Here is a 27,560-nt window from a genome sequence, read left to right as displayed (position 1 = left end):
TTTAAGTAAATATAGAAGAACGAATACGATTTTTAAGAAAATTACACAAGAGTATTAGAATGCTAGTAAAAGACCAATAATTGTTCAATTACGGTTTCAAAATCGAACTCCAAGACCTAAATGAAGAGATAAATCTATACTTAATGACACAATTTACATCAATGAAACAGAATATATCTATAATATTGCCAGCAGCAACTTCCTTTAAAATGTTATACAGCACCTTCAGAACATAACTAAATGAAAATGTGATGAGAACATCTTTTTATGTGAAGCAATACGAGGAAAGCAAAGGGAATTCAGATACAATGTTTTTTCAAGATCAAAATTGCCTTTTTCCCGAGAGATAGGTCCATAAAACGTATCACTGACCATTTACAGATTAAATTAAGTAAAGGTTTGCCTCACACAAGCAATCTCTGAAAAAGTAGAAAGCCGCTTGTGTCGCCACGCATTTGTTACAGATTATTTTCACTGTTATATTTTGAAATGCAGTATTTTTTTCATTATAAACAAGCGTTTGCAAAATCAAAGAAAATCCCTATATTATTTTTAATTGAGATTTTATTTTGAAGAAACCCCTCTAGCACTTGAAACTGCCTTTGTGAAATTATTTACTAGTCCGATATACTTAATTGTTGTAGTCAGATGAAATATCAGTCAAAACAATGATGATTGAGGGTGGTTTTTGAGGCATTGAATACGCTATTGAATGTGAAAAATTAACACTAAATATTAAAAGTGTCGATTAAACCTCGAAACTTTCAATACATTCAGCCCGACGTGTACTGATCTGCATGTATCATTGTTGAAATGGAAATATTCTCAAACCGACGCAAAATATTGTCCATTACAATAATATTAAATCAGGCCCATAATTGCATTTGGTTGCCAGACCTGTAGATAGATTCGGCCCATTTACTCCCTTTGACCTATGGGTTTGTTGTCAGTTGTAACAATCACAATAATGAGTTTAGGATCTTAAGAAAGATCCAATATTTCAACTGCAACAACCCACGTTGCGAGTAAGATAATCATCAAAGTTTCCTTTATCGGGCTTGTAAATATAAGCACGTAGGTACGTAATAAGTATGATTTTATTTGACGAGATCATTCCTTCAGACTTTGGACAAAACCCATTACAAAAGGCTGAGTCATAATAAGCTGCAGTAATCTGTTACTACTCGTGTTTACCAGCCTCAGACAGAGATATTATCTGCAAAGGCAGAAAACGGAGACAGTGAAGATACTATTTATTTGTTATATCAGTGTGCAGAGGAAAATATAAAGCATAAAAACATGACTCTCTCAAACGAAACAATATCTTTTAATTTCCGATGTTTAACAATTACAGATTACTTCTCGAATAACTGTTCATACCGACAATTTTCAACTGATAAAAATGACATCTTTGCCATCAATAGCAAAGCACTCGTCTCCGACAAGACAAGATTTTATTTCGAGTTATACGTCTTGGTAATTGCAAATGCAATCGTCAGCCTGTTCGGCACAGCGTCCAACATCATCAACATCATTGTATTTGCCAAGATGGGTGTCAGCGATGTTGTGAACGTCAGTCTACTTGGTCTTGCCGTGGCTGATTTCATCAGTGTGTTCCTCGTAGTTTGGTGCAGGTAAATAAATAAATTGTCCATTTATGAATTGCAGCACTTTTTAACAAACTTCTTGCTTCTCACAAAAATCGACACATGTCTCAAGTCCGCAATTATAATGTTGTCCTACCGCCATACATGTAAGATATTGCGAAGACATCAAATTAGTGACCAAGTTCTGGTTTCCCATTTATAATTTGGTTCTTTTTCATATCCGTATAATAGTGGGTGTATAGAAGAATGTTGAGGGTATCATGGACAGACAGGTGTACGAACGAGGAAGTGTTGGAGAAGGTGAGAAAGTGAAGAATACTGATCGATAACATCAGAAAGAGGCAGTTACGCTTTCTGGGACATGTGTGGAGAAGAGACGGAATAGAAAAGTTGGTAACATCTGGGATGATCGAAGGAAGGAGAGCTAGAGGAAGACAAAGAATGACTTATCTAAATAACCTAAGAATGGCCAAATGTGACTTAAAAAGCAACACAGATTTCATGCGCACCGCAGAGGATCGTGATTCATGGAGACAGCTGACCGGCAACGTGCTCACGAGCACAAGCCACGATGGATGATGATGATAATAGTACATGTTTGAAATTAGATAAAAACAATGGATCTTTCAGGAGTTTGAGATTGATTTCCAAACATAACAATTAATAGCTAAAATTTGGCGAGATTTCCTTTCCTCGTGACCCATCGTCTCAAAACGGTTTTATGTCGGGGTGAATTGAGTGCTGGAAATGAAATTATTGATCCAAAAGCTGAGACTTGATTTGAATTATTATTGTTTTTAAGGAACAATGCTAATTTATTTGAGTTCCAAAAAAAAATGTCATATATATATTATCATTTTAAACCTAAATTTACCTTTCTGTATCTGGATCCTTCGAACGGATTAAGAGATTGATGCGTTAGGTAACATTTTTAAACTTAAAATCAACATCTGGCCGGTTTCCTAACGTGCCCCTGTATCTCTCTTGCCTACAAAAACACATAACTATGCCCACGCGAGACTAAGATGTACGATTTTTACAAGAAGACTGAAATAATTTTTAAAGTTTGAGATTTTTACAAAGATTGTTTTTGAAAAAAATAGAAGAATTTTTAAAAAAATCTTTCAGCAGATCCAAAATCTGTTCAATCGATATTATGAAATTAATTATAAATGAGTTGATGGAGGTGAACTGTAATGACATGCCTTGTGTAATGCTGTGCCACAGCATACCTAACCTACGTTTCTTATGATTTAGATATAGCGCCGTGTACAGTAACGACTATCTCTGCGCCCAAGTCAGGAAGTAAAATAGATACTACAAAAGGGGAACAAAGGGTTCTAACGTTTACTTTTATAACGGGTAGGGTGCAAAACTATCGTAAGTCAAGTTACGATAGTTTTGCACTGAGATATATGTTGTGCGCACCTTGTGTCAAATCGACATTCCTATGGCATTAAAAGCAGAAGAGCTATTCAAACTTGAAGAAATTTCTTTACTAAACGGTTACACACAGTGGAAATAAGACATTCGTAACTTGACTTAAGATAGTCTTACAACCAGTTTTTACATTTCCCGTCAAATTTATAGCTTAAGTAAGAGTTACGATATCTAGTCGTTGTGCCAAATAAATGTGAAATTGTTTAACATAAAATTGTTTGCTTCTACAAAGTTAGGATAGTATCTTTGCCAAATAAGTGTCAAACTATTTAACATAAAACTGCTTGTTTATCTGTTTGTTTTAGGCTGAAAACAACGCTTTGGATCACTTTATAAGCACCCGTTGCTCGGTTTTCAATGTTCATCTCAACCCGTAGAAAGTTATCAAAAATATTTTATATGTGCACAAAACATCAGCACTAAAATCTTTGATTATATTCATAGCTTTTAAATTAAGCTTCTAATCTATAATTTCTGCAGTAATTAATATCCCAGCACATTTTAAATATTCAGCGGATGAAATGACAGGGACTCAAATCTAGACAGTGCCATGATCAACAGCTGATTTCTCATCATCTTGGTGCTTTGATACTGTCGATGACAGAGAACCATTGCCCATTCTGATAAATCGTCTCATTAGTGTTCAATTTGCCGCTAAATGTTGTCCATGCTAAGCTTGCTTCAATTGCTCACAAAAGGTTATCAATACATAAGAAGCTATATTATATCATTCACGATTGAATCAATTGTTTTAAAATCTCAAATAAAAACGGAGACAGTAGACACTCCAATAAGGACCTCCCTCTTTCTGATTGCATGATTTAAAAAGAATGAGTCCTTGTTTGACCAGGAAAGGCAAGTTGTTCACAATTGTTCATACAAAAATAGGAAGGTTTCTTTGCTCAACAAACTTGTGAAGGTCCTTGAGGAATTTTAATTTCCAAATTGTGTTGAAATTCCTTCTTGAAATCATTGGAGATTGCGATCGTTTGCACGCAAAGATATCACGAATTAAAGCCCTCAGTAGAATAAGGTTATAAATGTTTTATGAGTCTGTCCGAATGCCGTACTTGAAGTCTGAAAGTCTCTGTGTTCCAAATAGAACTTAAATAGCAGACGCTTGTTGGCCGTCTTGTCCATTAAATAGCATAAGCAGTTGATGGAGATGGATGGTATTTGAAGATTCAGAGTGATCATTCTCAGCGTCTGGAATTGAAATCACACTAATCAGATTCTATCTCAGTTGAAAATTCTACATTATTAATTTGGTGACAGATAACCATAAGGGCAAAAACGCTTTTTGTGGAAGATTGCCGTATTCTAACAAAATCCAATGCTATAGGGCTATGCAACCTCTTACTATGTAGTCGTCTGAAAGTAGTTTAGTTTCTTGCTGTCAGGATATCTGGAAGCGAAGGAAAATCAGATCGTATAAATCAGAACCAGATAAGATTCCTCTGATATTCCAAAACACTGATCTCATGCGACAGTTATAAGGCTCTTTTTTCGGCCCTATGAAAATCATTGAACCTATGGAGCACTATGACCCATGCACGGATCTGTAGATGAAAATGAAGAGAAGGGGGAAAGAGTAGAAGAAGAAGAAGAAGAAGAAGAAGAAGAAGAAGAAGAAGAAGAAGAAGAAGAAGAAGAAGAAGAAGAAGAATAAGAATAGGAGAAAGAGGAGGAAAAGAAAAGAAGTAGAAAAATATTTAAAAATTGGGAAGTAAAGTAAAAGGGGAAGAGTAGAAGCTATTAGAAGAAGTGGAAAAGTAATTTTAAGAAGAGAAGTCCAGACTATCCAATTTTACAACTCGCGTCCTGTCCAATTGCAACATAAATAATTTATTTTTGTTACTAGTTCGTTTCTCCCCTTAAATACTGGTATAAACTCCGGAGCAATCAATCCTCTGGCTCTTAGAACTTGTTTCAGTTATCGTACCTCATAATATATTAGTGTATTAAACGGTGATAATGGAAATGATCGTTTTATGCCCCCTACACACATAACGTTCTACCGGCCGTTAACGGTACTCCGGCGGGTTAAAACGTTAGGTGTGTATGGGAGTCGGCCGTCATAAATGTCATGTCGGCAGGAGACAGCAAATTATTTGGCATGTTAAATAAATTTTGGGCTTGCCACCTTTGATCTTGTTTAGCCAGAAAACAAACTGTCTAACCATTCAATATAAAAAAATATCACTCCGATCTTTAAAATAAATACATATTTGAACTCAGCAGGTCCAAATTAACAAAGTCTACGCGAACACGTCTTGATTTAATGCTTATTAACAAAAATACTTTTAAAACGTATTTATTACATTGATTTACTGTGTAGTTTTTGTACGATTGATCTCTTCTTTTTCCCTTTTGATGACAACAGGATAACATAAATAGCTAAGATCATCGTCATCCATGTTTACCACTATTTACACACAATAAGCAAATGTTTTGCTGTTTACCTGAATGGTATGAATATATGTTATTCATAAATGACAATTAGACATGACATTTATACTGGTAGGTTTGTAGCGGGCATTAGTTCTCTTCTATCCTCCTCAAAATATCATATCTCGACATACGACGATTCCAAAAAAATACTTTCAAATTAGACGTCTATCGTAACTTTAATAACTCAAAATGCAAGCATCTTAGCGTCTCAAAAATGCCATCATCGTTTTTCTCGCCACTTTTTACATAAGATTAGTAAATTTCACGGGTATCCAAGGATTATTATGAATTTGAAACAGTTTTTCGTCTCTCTTGAAAAGTTGCCTTTTAAGATGCGATAGTTTTGCACCCTATCCTCGAGAGCCATTTGCTGGAGGTGGGGAATTTCAATGGGATTGTCATGGAAGGGCGGAATCGGCGGTTGGCAAAGGTCGATATGTACCACGATACGTATCTTTGTCGGCGGCTGCTTCTGTTCATTCTTGTACCAACACATCAACGCCTGGCTCTTTATGATCACATTGAAGAATAAAAATAGTGTATAGAAATGTTTAATCAGATAGAATCGATGTTTTGAACTTTGATCTTCCGGGGGCGGGGGGAGGGGGGGGGGGGGAGCAAATGCTAATGTAAGTACAGTTAAAAGCTTGTATGATTTAAACGTACCATACATGTTGGCTCCCAACCAAATGAACAAGATCCCCACCTGGGCCCAATTTCATGTAAGCGGACTATATTTAGTTATTACTAGTCTAGTAAATGACTTGCTAGTCTTAAGCCTAAGCGGTACAATTGACTAAAACAATCGGATTTCATGAACGTTTCCTAGTCTCTGACTAGCTAGGCTCTTGCCTAGAAGTGGGCATTGTAAGGACGGCGACTACTTCGGCTCGCTCGCTAGTACATGATGGCATATAAGATACCAGTCTTCATACATTCAACGCAAAAGATTTCTAAAGAGGAAATTAGCAACACATTGGGTATAGATAATATTTCGTTCCGTTTCATATTTGAACTTAATTTTGTCATGTTGAATCACGTGATATTGACAGTCGACTCATCAGACTACAATGATGTCCATGGTCGACAGTCGACTGTCAATTTTATATTTAGGCCATTGAAAGTTTCATTGAAACCAGAGATGATCTACTCTAGTTTTTTCCCTCTGTATGTTATGATGTACATTTTGGTTACGTCCCCTGGATTTCGTGAGGTAGGAGTGTTAAATTCTACAGGAATGGTACCTCATAATATAGTGTTTTTGCCTTTCAGTATTGAATTTCAGATGTGAAATTGTGATTTAGTGATGATGTGGTGGTAGCGTTTGTTGTAGTGGTGGTAGTGATGGTGATGATGTGGTGTTGGTGGTCGCAGAAATAGTAGAGTAGTAGCAGTGATGATGATGATGATGATGATGATGATGATGATAATGATGTGGTGGTGGTGATTATGGTAGTAGTGATGATGATGATGATGATGATGATGATGATGATGATGATGATGATGATGATGTGGTGGTGGTAGTAGTGATGATGATGTGGTGGTGGTTGTGGTGGTGGTAGTAGTGATGATGATGTGGCGGTGGTGATGGTAGTAGTGATGATGATGTAGTGAGTGGTGGTAGTGGTAATAGTGATGAAGATGTGGTGGTGGTGCTGATCGTAGTTGTGGTGGCGGTGGTGGTGGTTATAGTGGTAGTAGTGATGATGATGATGATGATGATGATGATGATGATGATGATGATGATGGTGATGAGACTAATGATGATGATGATGATGATGATGATGATGATGATGATGATGATGATGATGATGATGATGATGATGATTTTATATGATGGTGGTGGTGGTGATTTTATGAGTGATAGCAGTGATCATGATGTTTTTAGTGATTGTAGTAGCGATGATGATATGGTGATGGTCGTTGCGTAGTACTAAGAGTAATGATGAAGTGGTGATGATGTGGTGGTGGTTATAGTAATGATGATGCTGGTGTGGTGGTGGTTGTAGTAGTGGTAGTTGTGATGATGATGTGGTGGTGTTGTTGATGATATTAGTGGTAGTAGTGATGATGGTATGGTGGTGGTGGTAGTGGTAATAGTGATGACGGTGTGATGTTGTTGGTGGTTGGTGGTCGAGGTAGTGGTGGTAATGATGATGATATGATGGTGGTGGTGGTGGTAGTGGTAGTAGTAATGATGATGATGATGATGATGATGATGATGATGATGATGATGATGATGATGATGATGATGATGTGGTGGTGGTGGTGGTAGTAGTGATGATGATGTGGTGGTGGTTGTGGTGGTGGTAGTAGTGATGATGATGTAGTGAGTGGTGGTAGTGGTAATAGTGATGAAGATGTGGTGGTGGTACTGATCGTAGTTGTGGTGGCGGTGGTGGTGGTTATAGTGGTAGCAGTGATGATGATTGGTGGCTGGTGGTTTGTGGAAGTTGTGATGATGATGATGATGATGATGATGATGATGATGATGATGATGATGTGGTGGTGGTGGTGGTGGTGAGTGTAGTAGTGGTGGTGGTGATGATGGTGTGGGGCTGGTGGTGGTTGTAGTCGTGGTAAAAGTTATGACGAAGATTCTGCAGCTGCTGCTGTTTGTGATGATGATGATGATGATGATGATGATGATGATGATGATGATGATGATAATAATGATGATGATAATAATGATATCATGATGATGATGATGACAACGACGACATTGACGACAACGATGACGACGACGACGACGATGATGATGATGATGATGATGATGATGATGATGATGATGATGATGATGATGATGATGATTATGATGATGATGATGATGATGATGATGATGATGATGATGATGATGATGATGATGATAATAATAATAATGATGATGATGATAATGATATCATGATGATGATGATGACAACGACTACTACGACGACGACGACGAACAGTATATAGGAAAGAAGTGAAGATAGGGGAGAAATGGACGCCCCCTCATAACTTTGAAACTGTTGGTTAGAATCTATTTTGCTAAGAACGTGTGTGATAATTTTTCTTTCACTTGTGATATACTTTTTATTCATCATCAAGTTTAAACAAAGATAGAAGCGACATTTTTATATTTCTTTATCTATCCAAATTAATAAACAACCAATCTGTCTAATGTTTATTGTGTGTGTGTGTGTGTGTGTGTGTGTGTGTATGTATGATTGTGTGTGTGTATATATATATATATATATATATGTGTGTGTGTGTGTGTGTGTGTATGTGTGTGTCTTTGTGGAGGGAAATATGGGGTTTCTGTGAGATTATAATTTTGAATTTGGTAATTATATCAAATCATAAAGAAATGCTCAGGTTTAGTGTTTCTAGAACGATCTCCACTAGGTGAAGGTTTACAATTCAAAGAGTAATACTATATAATATAATATAATGTTATAATTTGTGTTAATGAATTATTTTCAATGTTGTTTTAAAATAGCATCTGTTACGGCCTGTTTTTGTTGGACCCACCAGGGTTGCTCTTTGACCCCCTAACGTTTTGGTACGTAACTGCAGGATGGCCACACTTCATCTTTTCTCGTGTGACCTGCTACATCACAGCTATGGTATCCATTGAGAGGTGTCTCTGTGTCATTGCACCTTTTAAAGTGAGTATAAATTAGAGACATGATAATCATTTTTATAATATTGTAGAACGTAAGCATCAGTTATCAATTACTCCCACTTGAATGTTTAAAAAGGCGATTAAAAGTAGTGGGTTTGTGTTTTTGGATTTATTTGGGGGGAGGGGGAGGGTTGTTGTTTTGTTTTTGTTTGTTTTTAAGTTCTCTCGGTTGTTTTGTTTTTGTTTTGTTTTTTGTGTTTTTTAAAAGAAACTTTCGTTGACTGGTTATTTCAGAAAGCCTAAACTTGAAAAGAATTAAATAATTACAAGTGTCAGGTTTACTGCAGTCACAACTGCTCTTTTATCATTTGCTGGTGGCTGTGGAAGAAAATAGTTAAAGCACACTTAAAGTCATGGTTGTCCAACTACTATCACATTGTCCAATTGAGGCTATTCTCTGTAATGTCTTGTAGAAGTTAGATCTAAGAAGAAAAAGTTATTAATAAACAAGATTTCCCTACTTCACACCAATTCTTATTTCAAACAATTTAGGCTTACCTGTAGGTAAATTATCTTAATCAAGCTCTTTACAATGATTAATAAAATGACATTATAAAGTATGTTTTGATATAATAAGACAATAGTAAAAGATTATTTATATACATACGTGCATGGTACCGATTTTGAGAAAACAGTTGATTGACTGAAGCAATTTCTGATGTACTTTCAAGAGAAAGGCTTTCATTGGCCTTTCCCAAACCATATAAAGCGATAAAGGATTCGACCCATAATACCATTCTTAAGCTGTATTTACAAAATTATGAACCATGTGTTAATGAGCCAGTGTAGCAGGCCGGCTACAGGAGATAAGAGATGCACAACGAAACACGTACTTGTCTTTACTTGGCAGTATATAATTTAATCTGGTGCGATTGGTGAATGAAGACTGTATATATTGGGGAAAGATAATTCCAGAAGTACAAACAAGAAAAAAGGAAAAAGGAAAACTGTCATCCACTGATCATTATTTATACAAATGCTGGCCAATCTTTACATATGTAACATGCAAAATACTTCCCTGGGGCTAAGATACACGGATCTTGCTCATCAGAGTAAGAACTGGAATGTCTCAAGGCTGTGGATAGTCAGTCACTCAGCACGGATGTGACCAACATTTAAATCCTACTTTGACAGGCGGTATTTACATAAAATACAAATAAATCTCTTCACGCCATCCGCTCGTCATTGTAACGGTCAGGCGCAATCAATCTATCATAAATTGAAAAATTAAATGGCGGGTATGTACTATTGCCCATCCCCCAAACAATTATCCCATTGGCTTATTTATTATGCGCGAAAAGGAATTGTGAAGATAAACCACGTCTTATTCTATTGCCAACGTGCTCTTGTCAAGTAAGTTTAAATTGTATCATTTCAAAAGACCAATTGTACAAGTAGGCCATTTACAGTATAGGTCAGAAAGCAAACATTTTGTGGCCAGTTCATTTAATTTTCCTAAAGAAAGAAAGAAAGAAAGAGAGAGAGAGAGAGAGAGAGAGAGAGAGAGAGAGAGAGAGAGAGACAGAGAGAGAGAGAGAGAGAGATAGAGAGAGAGAGGCGGGATCAAAAGCACCAATTGGTTTTGGTTGGGATCTTATCAGTTTTATTTACAATTAATTTAACTTGTAACTTTAAAATATCTGACTCGCACAAGGCGGCCAACTGTCTAAGACCACTTGATCGCCAACACAGTGAAGAATGGCACAAAATTGGGATACACTCCTCCATAATAATGCATTGATTAGAAGGTCTTTCTTCATGCTGCAGTTAAAGCAAAATAGAACTCACCCAAGACAAAATTGGAGCAACAACTGACTAGGTCAGGATCACAAGGTACACATCCAGATAGATAATAAATTAAGAAATCTATAGGACATCTTAAAATCACCAGAGAAAATGTCAAGTTTCAGAACAGTCTGGGTTTTGTTCTATGTTACAAATGCAAACAAGTCACGTAGTTCCCTCTTTATAGCACAAAAAATGACACAAAATTGCAATTGCCTCTAAATAATGAATTTGTGACTTTTGATCCTGGTCTCCGAAGTAAGTCTTCTCTTTTTTGTTCTGCTTATATAAAGAGCATATTTTGCTCTGGCGGAGTGAATAGCATGCATTGAAATGGATCAAATAATTATAGTAAAACAACATCCAGGATTCCAGGTTGATTTTATAATGTATTATCGTCAAGCTAGCTTATGTCCATCATGACATGTCAATATAATTTCCTATGCCAGACAGTTATATCGTGCTTTAAGTATCAATTCAATCATATTTGGGTCAGCATATTTGGGTCAGCAATCCTTGTTTCCATTACCAATCAATAAGAATGTCAACCAGCTTTTCCAAAAGCTTCAAACATGTGACTAAAAGGGTCCGGGGTTAAAACTGGACTTGAGGTTTGATAAGTTGGACAATTTCTTATTAGATCGATATTTCAAGTAGCTAAAATGTTGTGATTAAAATGGGGAAAATGTATTTTATCAGTGTCTGACTGACATTTGCGGAAGTTTCCTATGCTCAGTACTTCGATAACGTTCTGTAAACAGATCTTAATTTCAATGAGCACTCAACCTCGTCCATTTTTTCATGAATTTATCACGTGACTGAGCTGTGAAATAGGAATTCAATTCTTTTGTTTTGTCGTATATTTTACATATATACATATATTCTCATGGTTTCCTTAGGAATTTAACAAATATTTATTATAAAATTATAAATACAAATGTAGGAGCACCACTGGCCTTGTTAGTTGTGGTTTCAAATGCAATAATCGGTCCATGAGATGTAGTGGCCTTAGTTTCCTTCAAACTGAGGGAAATTAAAATGAACGATAACTGCGATATATGCATTTAAGTAAGATATCGATATTGGTGCATTTATCGTAGTGATTTCCAAGGCAAAACTTACTCACTCACTCATTCACTCATTCATGCTCATGACCAGCTGATCGTCGAGGAGGGGGGGGGGGGCGACATGCGGGATGCAGACATCACAACTTTTCGCCATTCGTTAAGGTCTTTGGCCTTTTCGGGAAGGCTATTAAGATCCAGGCCGGTCTACTCTTTGATGTTCTCATTCCTGCTTCATTTACCATCTTTCGGTCTTCAACCATTTTGTCAAACCGTCCAACATCTTTTATGGGGCACTACTTTATACAAGTTCAAGTTTACTTTGAGGACCACTTTCTGCGTAAACACTACGTAAGCAGATTTGATCATCTCTGAAAATAAATTCCGTTTTCGGGGACAAGTCCTCAATCCTTAGTACCTAGAGTTTACGCTGGGCTGCAACCTGACATTCTGTTCTATCTCAGGTGTGTTGTCCAGAGACTGAGAAACGCCAACAAGGCAGTCTTTTGAGACAGCCGGCATGAAATGCTCTGGGCGCCAAGCACTGTGTTGTTTCCATTTATTGTTTTTTGGGTTTTTTTTTTGTTTTTGTTTTGGTTTATTTTTGTTTGTTTGTTTTGTTTCTTGTTTGTTTGTTTGTATGTATTTGGGGGGGGGGGGAGTGTTCGTAGCAAGGTGCTGCATCTTACTATGGGGTAGAAACAATGTCGAAAAGGGTGGCGTTAAGTTCTGTATTTCAATACACGCTATCAATAACTTCTAGAAAGTGGGGGCCAGCCATGGCATGACATAGCCCTAACTACACACCGATTGGAATTCTGGAGACCCTTGCTTGTACTTGAGTCTCCCTGTCTATGAAAGGAGATACAATTACGAGATGGAGGTCAACTCGAAAGGATACGGTTCCTTGGGGCCAATCACTGTCTCCTTTTTTTTAATTGCATGACATTAAAAAAGGAATGTCTTCAAAGATTTATAAATTTGGACTCCCGGATGATCATTACTGGCGGACCAAAATGAGAAAAGAAGATAATGTTCTGGTATATAAGTTTGTATAACTATCAAAACCCACTGATGCATAAACTCAAAATACCGATGTATTCCAAAGACACGCGTTTCATCTCCATTACTTTTTGATGACACCGCTTTAATGATGTGAACATTCAAATGAAACTTTTAACAAAGGTATCTAGTAAAATTTATCAAAATTGTTTAATTACCCCTCCCCCTCTTGTCCTTTCTTTCTTGTCCGTCCTCTCCCTCTCTCTCTCTCTCTCTCTCTCTCTCTCTCTCTCTCTCTCTCTCTCTCTCTCTCTCTTTTTTCTCTCTCTCTCTCTATCTATCTATCTATCTATCTATCTATCTATCTATCTATCTATCTATCTTTCTTACTCTCTCTCTCTCTCTCTCTCTCTCTCTTTCTATCTCTATCTATCTACCTATCTCTCTATCTATATATCTATCTATATATCTATCTATCTCTCTCTAGGTTGAGTGAGTTGTTAAATTCAAATTTCTCATGAATGATTTTTCAATGGCTTTGGACTCACTTATAATTGATATAGTAATGCTGGATTCTTCATATGCTTCTCTACCGTGGAATCGATATGATAGCCACATTGAATTCATTATTTGTTTGCAATGTAAGTGAACAGTTGAAGGAAATAATTTATAAGGTTTCGAATAAATATCTCTTTACTTTAATACTCGCAAGTTGCGTTTCATAACAACAATAATAATAATAATAATAATAATAATAATAATAATAATAATAATAATAATAATAATAATAATAATAATAATAATAATAATAATAATAATAATAATACTTGGCATTTATTTATATCGCGTATTTTCATCACTGTGTGATGCTCAATGCACGTTACAAATAAATACCGTACACAAAATGTTTATATATAGGGTATACCACAATGATATCAATAACAGCAGTGAATGTAATGTCCTATCAATCTCATGAAAATGTAACGGTGAAAAGGTAGTGCTTTAACAATTATTTAAAACTATATCAATAGAATTTGCTTCTCGTATCCTTCTGCCCATGTCATATCACACAAGGGTCCCAGTATGGTAAAGGAACGGTCACCATAAAATTTATAATGATAATTATTTTTAAGAGTAAGCTTCGTTTTGTCAGTCAAGGATCGTAAATTGCTATTTGGTACATTTATTTCTAACATGCTGTGAATGTAGTCAGGCGCTTCATCATTTAGGCTTTTAAAACAAAACAGAGCAATCTTTTAAATATTTTTTTTTTACCTTGACAGGCAGCCACTGCAGCTCATATAGAATAGGCAGGGAATATGCCATGCATTCTCTTTTGTCTTGTCACTAATTTAGCTGCACTATTCTGTATGACCTGCAGGCGCAATATTTTATCATGGCTTATGTGAGATGAAAGACCATTGCAATAGTCTAGACGAGACAAAACAAGAATTGTGACGAGTTTCATTGTTGCATCTTTAGTAAGGAAATCTCTAATGGTGGATATTCTCTTAAGATTTTTTGTAAGAGTTTTCCATTGGCTGTCTAATTGCATTTTCATATTAAAAATCATGTTCCAGGAATACCCAGAGATTTCTTACGCCAGTCGAGGGCTGAATTGGACAATCATTTATATTCACACTTTTATGTTCCATCAAGCCATTTCCACTTTTATTTCTTGTGCATAACATAACTTCTGTTTACACAGACAACATTTTATTGTACGGCGATGTGGTCTAGTGGTATGACACTGGCCTTCTGATCGGAAAGTCCCTGGTTCGAGTCCCGAGCGGCGTATAGTTGAATCCTTTACTCACATTCTCTATCCGTACTCATGTGTAAAATGAAATCCTGGCCGTTAACAGCTTTTTCTCTGTCCGACAAAAAATGGCAATATCCCTTGTAAAGGGCATTGAGCACGTTTAGTGGACATTGCGCTATATCAAAGACCAAGTTTTTGTTGTTTTTATTTTTAAGTTGACCACAGCTTCTAATGACCCGATGTTTCCTCTCACTGGTAAAGACCCTGGTAGCTCCTATCCTAATTCAGAGGTCATAACGCACCGCCCCAAGTCGACCTTATTTTCGCATTTTGAGAAATGAAGGAAGCAAAGTACAAGGACCACTGGGACTTCAATCGCCTGGTGTGTTGGGGCCACCGTCCTTGTTGCGTTTAGAGAAGGATTAACTGTTGGTGTTAGCCGAGCGGTATCATATAGAATAATACACTGTTAATGGATCTATTAATGAGTTCCAAGACATATTAACATCCATCGTCATTGAAAAGAGATGAATTAATATATTGGGAGTCTTCAATATTCATTTTGAGTACGATAATCCGGGATCAAAAGCCATTAAAGCGTTACTTAAAGAACACGATATGACTCAACACGTTGAAGACCCCCCCCCCCACCCCCCCACCCCCCCACCCCCCCCCCCCCCCACCCCCACCCCACCCCCCTGGTTATAACAAGTAAATACCTTGCATTTGTCTCCCCTGTAAAAACGGTAGACAAGTGTATATCGGAACATTACTTTACGAAATTTGAAATTCCGTCTTCTATAGTAAAACCATCGAAGTCAAAAGTTGAAATTATTTCCAGGAACATAAACAAATATATGTAGAGGATTGTAGACGCGATCTATCGGCACAAATGACTGAACTCAGTGACGTAAATGTCAGCAAAGTAAATTCTGCTGTGACCAAAGCGCTTGATGCCCACGCCCTATTTAAAAAACGGACTGTGAAAGAAAGAAAAGTAAAACCCAGGTTCTCTCGAGAGATGAAGACAGCCAAAAGAGAAAAAAGGTGGGCTGAGGAGAAATGGAGGAAAACCGGTCTTCTCGTCCAAAAACAAATTTTATTATACCATACATCTAAACTCAAGAAATTATCACGACGAACAAAAGCATAATTCTACAAAATAAAATTCAACAAAGTGTCAAGTTCAGGTTGGCAAACGACAGTTTAGGCAACGAAACAAAAGCACAACTATCAATACTGCCGTTTTAATAAAGCACATTTGGTTAACATTGTGTACACTGTGTTTTTAAAAACAACGGCAGAATATAAGCCTGTGAAAAAGATATGGCTGAGAAATTTTCGGACTTCTTTTTTGACAATAATATAAGTAAAATACGAACATCTATGGAAACACCTTTAATTTTCAGAAATGCAAAATGAAAAAAACATTTCATGGAAATGATTTCACGAATTTTAAAGAAGTCGCAGATGAAAAAATCACGAAACTAATCGGTGAGTCTGAAAATAGGAGTTGTCTGTTAGACCCGATGTCGACCTGTTTACTGAAGCAGTCAATAGATTCTATTGTACCATCTATCATGAATATAATCAATTACTCTATGGGACAAGGAATTTTCCCTAAAGATTACCGAACCGCTTTTGTTAAACCTCTCTTTAGAAAACAAGGGCTCGATTTTACAAAAAAAAAGTGCCAGCACTGAAACAGCCCTCTTGTGGGTTGCTTCTGTTTAATCAAAAGTCATCCATAACGGAAGTAAATGAACTTAAAAAACGATCGCCCTGTCTCCAATCTTTCTTTTCTCTCTAAAATCTTAGAAAAGCTTGTTTTGAAACAATAACTGTCTCATCTTAAAAATAATTGTCTTGAAGAAAAAATTCAGTCGGCTTATAGGCAACATCATTCGACGGAAACCGCACTTGTTAGGGTTGTTAATGATCTCCTCTTTGTTATGGACAATGGTTTTGATACTATTGATCACAATCTTCTCCTCAAACGTCTTGAAATTACTTATGGCGTGTCTCGTGCAGCGCTTGATTGGTTTAGGTCATATTTGTTTAATCGTAAACAGATTATTACGATGGATGAATATAGATCTGAGGAAATCATTCTTGATTGTGGGGTTCCCCAGGGTTCAGTACTTGGACCCGTTCTTTTTGTTCTGTACGTTGGACCTCTGTTTAAAATCATCAGAAGTTTCGGTCTGTCTTACCACTAATACGCTGATGATTGAACTGCGTTTCCAATACGAGAAATTTACAAGAAGTATCAGCCGATAGTAATAATTGTATCCAAAGTGTTAAGAAATGGATGAATGAGAACAGACTGAAACTGAATGATGATAAGACAGAGGTGCTGTATGATGGGAACAGGAAGTTGAAAAGTGAAACAGATTTGAAGCTGGGGGGATGCCTCCATTCAAATTGTTGATAAAGTGAAAAACCTTGGCACATTCTTAGACTCTGGACTGTCGATGGAGCATCAGGTTAATAATTTGGTTAGATCTCTCTTTTTCCAACTAAGAAAGATTGCTTCCATTAGACGGGTCATATCTGAGGATGTGACCAAACACCTGGTTGTGTCCCTCGTACTATCGAAATTGGATTATTGCAATGCTCTGTTGTTTGGCGTTTCACAATGTAATCTGAGACGTCTTCAGATTGTCCAAAACAGCGCTGCCAGACTAGTATTCATGAAGCGTAGGCGCGATTCTGCCAGACCTCTGCTTCATGACCTGCATTGGCTGTCTGTTGAGAAAAGGATTAAATTCAAAGCTTCTGTTTTTGTGTATCGTTGTCTTGAAGGTACTGCCCCTTCCTACATTTCGGATCTAATTGAAAGATATTCAAAACCCCGCCCCTTACGTTCGGACAGTGATTCCACCAAACTAGTTGTCCCTCGAATACGGAAAAATGCTGGAATGAGATCCTTTTATCCTTTCGGACCGACCCTCTGTTTGGAACGCCTTACCACAGAGCATGAAAAAGAATCTTTGTCTATTTTTAAACGTTCGCTTAAAACATATGTTTCGTCTTTAGTAGATGGTATGAGAAGCAAGATAGGTCTGTCTGGTTTCTATTGTGTGTGTTGTGTGTGTGGGTGTGTGTGTGTGTGTGTATGCTTGTGTGTGTGAATGAGTATGTTTCAGCCAAAGTAATTTGTAATTGAAGCGCTTAGAGTCTGGTGTCTCGGAGTTATAGCGCTATATTAGTTTTCAGCATTATTATTATTATTATTATTATTATTATTATTATTATTATTATTATTATTATTATTATTATTATTATTATTATTATTATTATTATTATATTATTATTATTATTATTATTATTATTATTATTATTATTATTATTATTATTATTATTATTTATTATTATCTTTTGCAAACAAGTCTGGTAAATGAAGCATGAATTCTATGTATGCTGAAATTGTTCAAATTGACAAAATTTCCTGCTATCAATGTTTACATAGCTACAAATTGCTATTTTCTTAATATGTTGATTACGTAGATAGAGTTTTTTTTTCATTTAAAACAGGTTGGTTTTTAAATCACGTTATCAAAATCATAATACAGTCGGAAATTTATCTAAATGAAATATTAAATAGTGTCTATGTATTTCCAGCTGCTTAACTGAAGTGAACATTTTGGGAGCAGGCACTGACCAGTACAAGATTTTTTTTAAATCCAAAAACGAGCGAATGATACATTCAAATAAAAGCAGAAAGATAATAATATAAGACCCCCCCCCCCCCCCACACACACACACACACACACCCATCAACATTTAAAAAATCAGCCTTCCTTAATTTTTAAGACAACCATTAATTTTGAAGATAACTTTTTATTTGCGTATCTTTCTTCCTGCTTTGCCAGTCTATTTTCAGATTTTTGTTGTTGAATTAGAATTATTTTAACACATACAATTTTTTTCCAAATAAACTGCAATCCATATTTCAATCCATTATGAAAATTCTTTTCCTCTCTTTTATTGTAGGTTAAAGAAATAATAACACCAAGGCGAATCAAGGTGTGTTTAGTCTTCATTTTTACAATATTTCCATCAGCCTATATCCCAGTGTTGTTAGTTCACAAACTGGCCTGGAAGTTTGACACCAACCACAACGAAACACGCATCATGGCCGACTTTGCTACTAACAGAGACAAAGTTCAGGCCATGAGTTACTACATCAATGACATTTTCTTACCCACGCTATCGATATTTGTAGTCATGTTTTGTGCCATAGTCACTGCAAAGTCATTGCGTCGAAACGTGGAGTGGAAAATAGAGAAAAGAATCGGGCAAGTGAACAGCAGTAAGGATACAGAATCGAATACAATATCTAGTAAGGAATTGAAAGTGGTTCGAATGCTGATGGTGATTTGTACAATGTTTGTAATGTGTTATGCTCCATCTGTGGTTCTTCTGTATATTCGTTTCGTTTATCCAGAACTTTCCATGTATAAAACCTACCACAATTTATTCATTTCTATTTACAGCTTTGTTTTTCTACTGGAAATTTCAAACTCTTCCTTTAATATTGTTATATATTACGTTATGAGTTCTAAATTCAATTCCACTTTCAATCAATTGTTTTTTAGAGAAAAAACATCGGCATTGCCCACATAAAACTATATAACAGACATATTTGCTGTGATGAACCAAGTCAAATCTGCAGTATGATGAGTCCTCTGACCAAGTACAATCAGATAATACGGGGGGATTTAGGCAATATCATTAATGATAGTCATCAAAAAGTTCTCCCCTTACAGAACTTTTATTTTGTCGGTTTGTTATCATAGCTTAATATATCCCTGTCGAGTTGTTAGTAAGATTTGCTAATTGAGTATCAGCCATTTTACTGATAAGTCCACATCTTGGAGTGTTGTACGGGAACTTGTGAATTAAACAATGTTTAAAATACTATTTACCAAAGGTCAAGCAGGATGTTTTTGTCTCTTTACATGTCATGTTTGAATTCAATCTAGCCCGACATCCAATGATATCCTATTTATAAAGTGAAACACTAGTCGCACTGCTGTTACTGCTCGCTTGGTGAAAACAGCTTGATCTCTATTCAAAACCAGATGTATAATGGGAGAATTTATGATTCATTGTGAAAGGATTAAATTAAACGGTTATAATTCAAGGAAATAAATTAAATTAAACAATGCACTTCAGTTTAAAATTTTTTATTTTCAACCAGTTGAGCCAAAAATGGCAACATGTGCAGAGAGTAAATAGGTTTTTTTTTTATTTTGTATGCATAAATTCAAAATTGGATATATAAAAGTAGAAATAAATCACCATCTTAGACATCCAATACAAACGAATCTGGAAACAAATATTATAGATCAATTGGACAAAATTATAGATAATTCTTTTGATTGCGCATCACATAAATATATATGGTTATTTTATCCTCTCACATAAGGTTATCACAGACAGCCTATAGACGTCTAGATATATGAAATCATTTAGTTTATTTTTTTTTAAATATATTTTATTCATATAGTTATATACGTCTATATATATTGTCAAAGCTTTCAATAAAACTTTTCAGGCATTGAAATAGTAGAAATGTATTTTCACTAGAAACCTATTGATAGACGTTTAGATGCCGCTAAAATAAAATGAAAAAAATGAACGATGGTTATTACGCGAATTTTTACAGGGAGAATGTGAGTAAAGAGCCTTTAAACTAGGATTGAGGAAAATATAAATTGCCTTGATTATGATTCTCATGAAATTTTGCACATTTATTTTTTTACAATTGTCTCGTGTTAAAGAATCAGCTCCTTTTGACAAAGCTGAATTTCTGGTTTGTGTGCTTTGGTCCACAGTGATGTAAAATAAAGTTCATATCAGAGAGTTCCAAATCTTTAAATGTTATCTTATGAGAAACAGATAACCTCTCCCTGAAAATTTCATGGAAATCGAATGATTCTTTCACAATCGGGAAAATTCCTATTTGATAAATCCTTGTACACTAAAGAAAAAAAAAGACGAGAAGAACAGAAGAGGTCCATGAGAAATCTTACAATGTGCCCACTTTGAAATTTCCCAAAAGTCTTATCCAGTTGGACGTTGTACGTTGGACCTCTGTTTAAAATCATCAGAAGTTTCGGTCTGTCTTACCACTAATACGCTGATGATTGAACTGCGTTTCCAATACGAGAAATTTACAAGAAGTATCAGCCGATAGTAATAATTGTATCCAAAGTGTTAAGAAATGGATGAATGAGAACAGACTGAAACTGAATGATGATAAGACAGAGGTGCTGTATGATGGGAACAGGAAGTTGAAAAGTGAAACAGATTTGAAGCTGGGGGGATGCCTCCATTCAAATTGTTGATAAAGTGAAAAACCTTGGCACATTCTTAGACTCTGGACTGTCGATGGAGCATCAGGTTAATAATTTGGTTAGATCTCTCTTTTTCCAACTAAGAAAGATTGCTTCCATTAGACGGGTCATATCTGAGGATGTGACCAAACACCTGGTTGTGTCCCTCGTACTATCGAAATTGGATTATTGCAATGCTCTGTTGTTTGGCGTTTCACAATGTAATCTGAGACGTCTTCAGATTGTCCAAAACAGCGCTGCCAGACTAGTATTCATGAAGCGTAGGCGCGATTCTGCCAGACCTCTGCTTCATGACCTGCATTGGCTGTCTGTTGAGAAAAGGATTAAATTCAAAGCTTCTGTTTTTGTGTATCGTTGTCTTGAAGGTACTGCCCCTTCCTACATTTCGGATCTAATTGAAAGATATTCAAAACCCCGCCCCTTACGTTCGGACAGTGATTCCACCAAACTAGTTGTCCCTCGAATACGGAAAAATGCTGGAATGAGATCCTTTTATCCTTTCGGACCGACCCTCTGTTTGGAACGCCTTACCACAGAGCATGAAAAAGAATCTTTGTCTATTTTTAAACGTTCGCTTAAAACATATGTTTCGTCTTTAGTAGATGGTATGAGAAGCAAGATAGGTCTGTCTGGTTTCTATTGTGTGTGTTGTGTGTGTGGGTGTGTGTGTGTGTGTGTATGCTTGTGTGTGTGAATGAGTATGTTTCAGCCAAAGTAATTTGTAATTGAAGCGCTTAGAGTCTGGTGTCTCGGAGTTATAGCGCTATATTAGTTTTCAGCATTATTATTATTATTATTATTAGTATTATTATTATTATTATTATTATTATTATTATTATTATTAATATTATTATTATTATTATCATTATTATTATTATTATTATTATTATTATTATTATTATTATTATTATTATTATTATTATTATTATCTTTTGCAAACAAGTCTGGTAAATGAAGCATGAATTCTATGTATGCTGAAATTGTTCAAATTGACAAAATTTCCTGCTATCAATGTTTACATAGCTACAAATTGCTATTTTCTTAATATGTTGATTACGTAGATAGAGTTTTTTTTTCATTTAAAACAGGTTGGTTTTTAAATCACGTTATCAAAATCATAATACAGTCGGAAATTTATCTAAATGAAATATTAAATAGTGTCTATGTATTTCCAGCTGCTTAACTGAAGTGAACATTTTGGGAGCAGGCACTGACCAGTACAAGATTTTTTTTTAATCCAAAAACGAGCGAATGATACATTCAAATAAAAGCAGAAAGATAATAATATAAGACCCCCCCCCCCACACACACACACACACAACCCATCAACATTTAAAAAATCAGCCTTCCTTAATTTTTAAGACAACCATTAATTTTGAAGATAACTTTTTATTTGCGTATCTTTCTTCCTGCTTTGCCAGTCTATTTTCAGATTTTTGTTGTTGAATTAGAATTATTTTAACACATACAATTTTTTTCCAAATAAACTGCAATCCATATTTCAATCCATTATGAAAATTCTTTTCCTCTCTTTTATTGTAGGTTAAAGAAATAATAACACCAAGGCGAATCAAGGTGTGTTTAGTCTTCATTTTTACAATATTTCCATCAGCCTATATCCCAGTGTTGTTAGTTCACAAACTGGCCTGGAAGTTTGACACCAACCACAACGAAACACGCATCATGGCCGACTTTGCTACTAACAGAGACAAAGTTCAGGCCATGAGTTACTACATCAATGACATTTTCTTACCCACGCTATCGATATTTGTAGTCATGTTTTGTGCCATAGTCACTGCAAAGTCATTGCGTCGAAACGTGGAGTGGAAAATAGAGAAAAGAATCGGGCAAGTGAACAGCAGTAAGGATACAGAATCGAATACAATATCTAGTAAGGAATTGAAAGTGGTTCGAATGCTGATGGTGATTTGTACAATGTTTGTAATGTGTTATGCTCCATCTGTGGTTCTTCTGTATATTCGTTTCGTTTATCCAGAACTTTCCATGTATAAAACCTACCACAATTTATTCATTTCTATTTACAGCTTTGTTTTTCTACTGGAAATTTCAAACTCTTCCTTTAATATTGTTATATATTACGTTATGAGTTCTAAATTCAATTCCACTTTCAATCAATTGTTTTTTAGAGAAAAAACATCGGCATTGCCCACATAAAACTATATAACAGACATATTTGCTGTGATGAACCAAGTCAAATCTGCAGTATGATGAGTCCTCTGACCAAGTCCAATCAGATAATACGGGGGGATTTAGGCAATATCATTAATGATAGTCATCAAACAGTTCTCCCCTTACAGAACTTTTATTTTGTCGGTTTGTCATCATAGCTTAATATATCCCTGTCGAGTTGTTAGTAAGATTTGCTAATTGAGTATCAGCCATTTTACTGATAAGTCCACATCTTGGAGTGTTGTACGGGAACTTGTGAATTAAACAATGTTTAAAATACTATTTACCAAAGGTCAAGCAGGATGTTTTTGTCTCTTTACATGTCATGTTTGAATTCAATCTAGCCCGACATCCAATGATATCCTATTTATAAAGTGAAACACTAGTCGCACTGCTGTTACTGCTCGCTTGGTGAAAACAGCTTGATCTCTATTCAAAACCAGATGTATAATGGGAGAATTTATGATTCATTGTGAAAGGATTAAATTAAACGGTTATAATTCAAGGAAATAAATTAAATTAAACAATGCACTTCAGTTTAAAAATTTTTATTTTCAACCAGTTGAGCCAAAAATGGCAACATGTGCAGAGAGTAAATAGGTTTTTTTTATTTTGTATGCATAAATTCAAAATTGGATATATAAAAGTAGAAATAAATCACCATCTTAGACATCCAATACAAACGAATCTGGAAACAAATATTATAGATCAATTGGACAAAATTATAGATAATTCTTTTGATTGCGCATCACATAAATATATATGGTTATTTTATCCTCTCACATAAGGTTATCACAGACAGCCTATAGACGTCTAGATATATGAAATCATTTAGTTTATTTTTTTTTAAATATATTTTATTCATATAGTTATATACGTCTATATATATTGTCAAAGCTTTCAATAAAACTTTTCAGGCATTGAAATAGTAAAATGTATTTTCACTAGAAACCTATTGATAGACGTTTAGATGCCGCTAAAATAAAAAGAAAAAAATGAACGATGGTTATTACGCGAATTTTTACAGGGAGAATGTGAGTAAAGAGCCTTTAAACTAGGATTGAGGAAAATATAAATTGCCTTGATTATGATTCTCATGAAATTTTGCACATTTATTTTTTTACAATTGTCTCGTGTTAAAGAATCAGCTCCTTTTGACAACGCTGAATTTCTGGTTTGTGTGCTTTGGTCCACAGTGATGTAAAATAAAGTTCATATCAGAGAGTTCCAAATCTTTAAATGTTATCTTATGAGAAACAGATAACCTCTCCCTGAAAATTTCATGGAAATCGAATGATTCTTTCACAATCGGGACAATTCCTATTTGATAAATCCTTGTACACTAAAGAAAAAAAAAGACGAGAAGAACAGAAGAGGTCCATGAGAAATCTTACAATGTGCCCACTTTGAAATTTCCCAAAAGTCTTATCCAGTTGGACGTTGTACGTTGGACCTCTGTTTAAAATCATCAGAAGTTTCGGTCTGTCTTACCACTAATACGCTGATGATTGAACTGCGTTTCCAATACGAGAAATTTACAAGAAGTATCAGCCGATAGTAATAATTGTATCCAAAGTGTTAAGAAATGGATGAATGAGAACAGACTGAAACTGAATGATGATAAGACAGAGGTGCTGTATGATGGGAACAGGAAGTTGAAAAGTGAAACAGATTTGAAGCTGGGGGGATGCCTCCATTCAAATTGTTGATAAAGTGAAAAACCTTGGCACATTCTTAGACTCTGGACTGTCGATGGAGCATCAGGTTAATAATTTGGTTAGATCTCTCTTTTTCCAACTAAGAAAGATTGCTTCCATTAGACGGGTCATATCTGAGGATGTGACCAAACACCTGGTTGTGTCCCTCGTACTATCGAAATTGGATTATTGCAATGCTCTGTTGTTTGGCGTTTCACAATGTAATCTGAGACGTCTTCAGATTGTCCAAAACAGCGCTGCCAGACTAGTATTCATGAAGCGTAGGCGCGATTCTGCCAGACCTCTGCTTCATGACCTGCATTGGCTGTCTGTTGAGAAAAGGATTAAATTCAAAGCTTCTGTTTTTGTGTATCGTTGTCTTGAAGGTACTGCCCCTTCCTACATTTCGGATCTAATTGAAAGATATTCAAAACCCCGCCCCTTACGTTCGGACAGTGATTCCACCAAACTAGTTGTCCCTCGAATACGGAAAAATGCTGGAATGAGATCCTTTTATCCTTTCGGACCGACCCTCTGTTTGGAACGCCTTACCACAGAGCATGAAAAAGAATCTTTGTCTATTTTTAAACGTTCGCTTAAAACATATGTTTCGTCTTTAGTAGATGGTATGAGAAGCAAGATAGGTCTGTCTGGTTTCTATTGTGTGTGTTGTGTGTGTGGGTGTGTGTGTGTGTGTGTATGCTTGTGTGTGTGAATGAGTATGTTTCAGCCAAAGTAATTTGTAATTGAAGCGCTTAGAGTCTGGTGTCTCGGAGTTATAGCGCTATATTAGTTTTCAGCATTATTATTATTATTATTATTATTATTATTATTATTATTATTATTATTATTATTATTATTATTATTATTATTATTATTATTATTATTATTATTATTATCATTATTATTATTATTATTATTATTATTATTATTATTATTATTATTATTATTATTATTATTATTATTATTATCTTTTGCAAACAAGTCTGGTAAATGAAGCATGAATTCTATGTATGCTGAAATTGTTCAAATTGACAAAATTTCCTGCTATCAATGTTTACATAGCTACAAATTGCTATTTTCTTAATATGTTGATTACGTAGATAGAGTTTTTTTTCATTTAAAACAGGTTGGTTTTTAAATCACGTTATCAAAATCATAATACAGTCGGAAATTTATCTAAATGAAATATTAAATAGTGTCTATGTATTTCCAGCTGCTTAACTGAAGTGAACATTTTGGGAGCAGGCACTGACCAGTACAAGATTTTTTTTTAATCCAAAAACGAGCGAATGATACATTCAAATAAAAGCAGAAAGATAATAATATAAGACCCCCCCCCCCCACACACACACACACACCCATCAACATTTAAAAAATCAGCCTTCCTTAATTTTTAAGACAACCATTAATTTTGAAGATAACTTTTTATTTGCGTATCTTTCTTCCTGCTTTGCCAGTCTATTTTCAGATTTTTGTTGTTGAATTAGAATTATTTTAACACATACAATTTTTTTCCAAATAAACTGCAATCCATATTTCAATCCATTATGAAAATTCTTTTCCTCTCTTTTATTGTAGGTTAAAGAAATAATAACACCAAGGCGAATCAAGGTGTGTTTAGTCTTCATTTTTACAATATTTCCATCAGCCTATATCCCAGTGTTGTTAGTTCACAAACTGGCCTGGAAGTTTGACACCAACCACAACGAAACACGCATCATGGCCGACTTTGCTACTAACAGAGACAAAGTTCAGGCCATGAGTTACTACATCAATGACATTTTCTTACCCACGCTATCGATATTTGTAGTCATGTTTTGTGCCATAGTCACTGCAAAGTCATTGCGTCGAAACGTGGAGTGGAAAATAGAGAAAAGAATCGGGCAAGTGAACAGCAGTAAGGATACAGAATCGAATACAATATCTAGTAAGGAATTGAAAGTGGTTCGAATGCTGATGGTGATTTGTACAATGTTTGTAATGTGTTATGCTCCATCTGTGGTTCTTCTGTATATTCGTTTCGTTTATCCAGAACTTTCCATGTATAAAACCTACCACAATTTATTCATTTCTATTTACAGCTTTGTTTTTCTACTGGAAATTTCAAACTCTTCCTTTAATATTGTTATATATTACGTTATGAGTTCTAAATTCAATTCCACTTTCAATCAATTGTTTTTTAGAGAAAAAACATCGGCATTGCCCACATAAAACTATATAACAGACATATTTGCTGTGATGAACCAAGTCAAATCTGCAGTATGATGAGTCCTCTGACCAAGTCCAATCAGATAATACGGGGGGATTTAGGCAATATCATTAATGATAGTCATCAAAAGTTCTCCCCTTACAGAACTTTTATTTTGTCGGTTTGTCATCATAGCTTAATATATCCCTGTCGAGTTGTTAGTAAGATTTGCTAATTGAGTATCAGCCATTTTACTGTAAGTCCACATCTTGGAGTGTTGTACGGGAACTTGTGAATTAAACAATGTTTAAAATACTATTTACCAAAGGTCAAGCAGGATGT

The 27,560-nt window shown here is 35.4% G+C and overlaps 1 protein-coding gene across 9 annotated transcripts; it reads left to right on the top strand.

The window, feature by feature from the left end:
• The first annotated feature begins 221 nt into the window (after positions 1-221).
• Positions 222-27,349, top strand: LOC144958194 (uncharacterized). Of its 9 annotated transcripts, XR_013642383.1 has the most exons (6): positions 223-397; positions 1,123-1,634; positions 8,977-9,145; positions 18,772-19,120; positions 22,683-23,031; positions 26,609-27,349. XR_013642383.1 is itself a non-coding variant. In XM_078890045.1 (5 exons), exons 2-5 carry the CDS (start codon positions 1,300-1,302, stop codon positions 22,685-22,687), a joined length of 858 nt encoding a protein of 285 aa, XP_078746171.1. In that variant the 5' UTR covers positions 223-397; positions 1,123-1,299; the 3' UTR covers positions 22,688-24,239. The 9 variants fall into 9 exon arrangements, 8 of the variants coding, with proteins under 8 accessions (XP_078746153.1, XP_078746171.1, XP_078746143.1 ...); XM_078890045.1 differs by lacking the exon at positions 26,609-27,349 and having other exon boundaries at positions 22,683-24,239; XM_078890027.1 differs by lacking the exons at positions 22,683-23,031; positions 26,609-27,349 and having other exon boundaries at positions 222-248; positions 18,772-19,946.
• Positions 27,350-27,560: the final 211 nt, after the last annotated feature.

The sequence above is a fragment of the Berghia stephanieae genome, chromosome 1 (assembly GCF_034508935.2).
Source record: "Berghia stephanieae isolate SIO BIC M18660-M18661 chromosome 1, UCSD_Bste_1.3, whole genome shotgun sequence".
Lineage (NCBI taxonomy): Eukaryota > Metazoa > Mollusca > Gastropoda > Nudibranchia > Aeolidiidae > Berghia > Berghia stephanieae.
The sequence above is the reverse complement of the archived record's forward strand: the minus strand, read 5'-3'. Positions and strand labels throughout refer to the sequence as shown.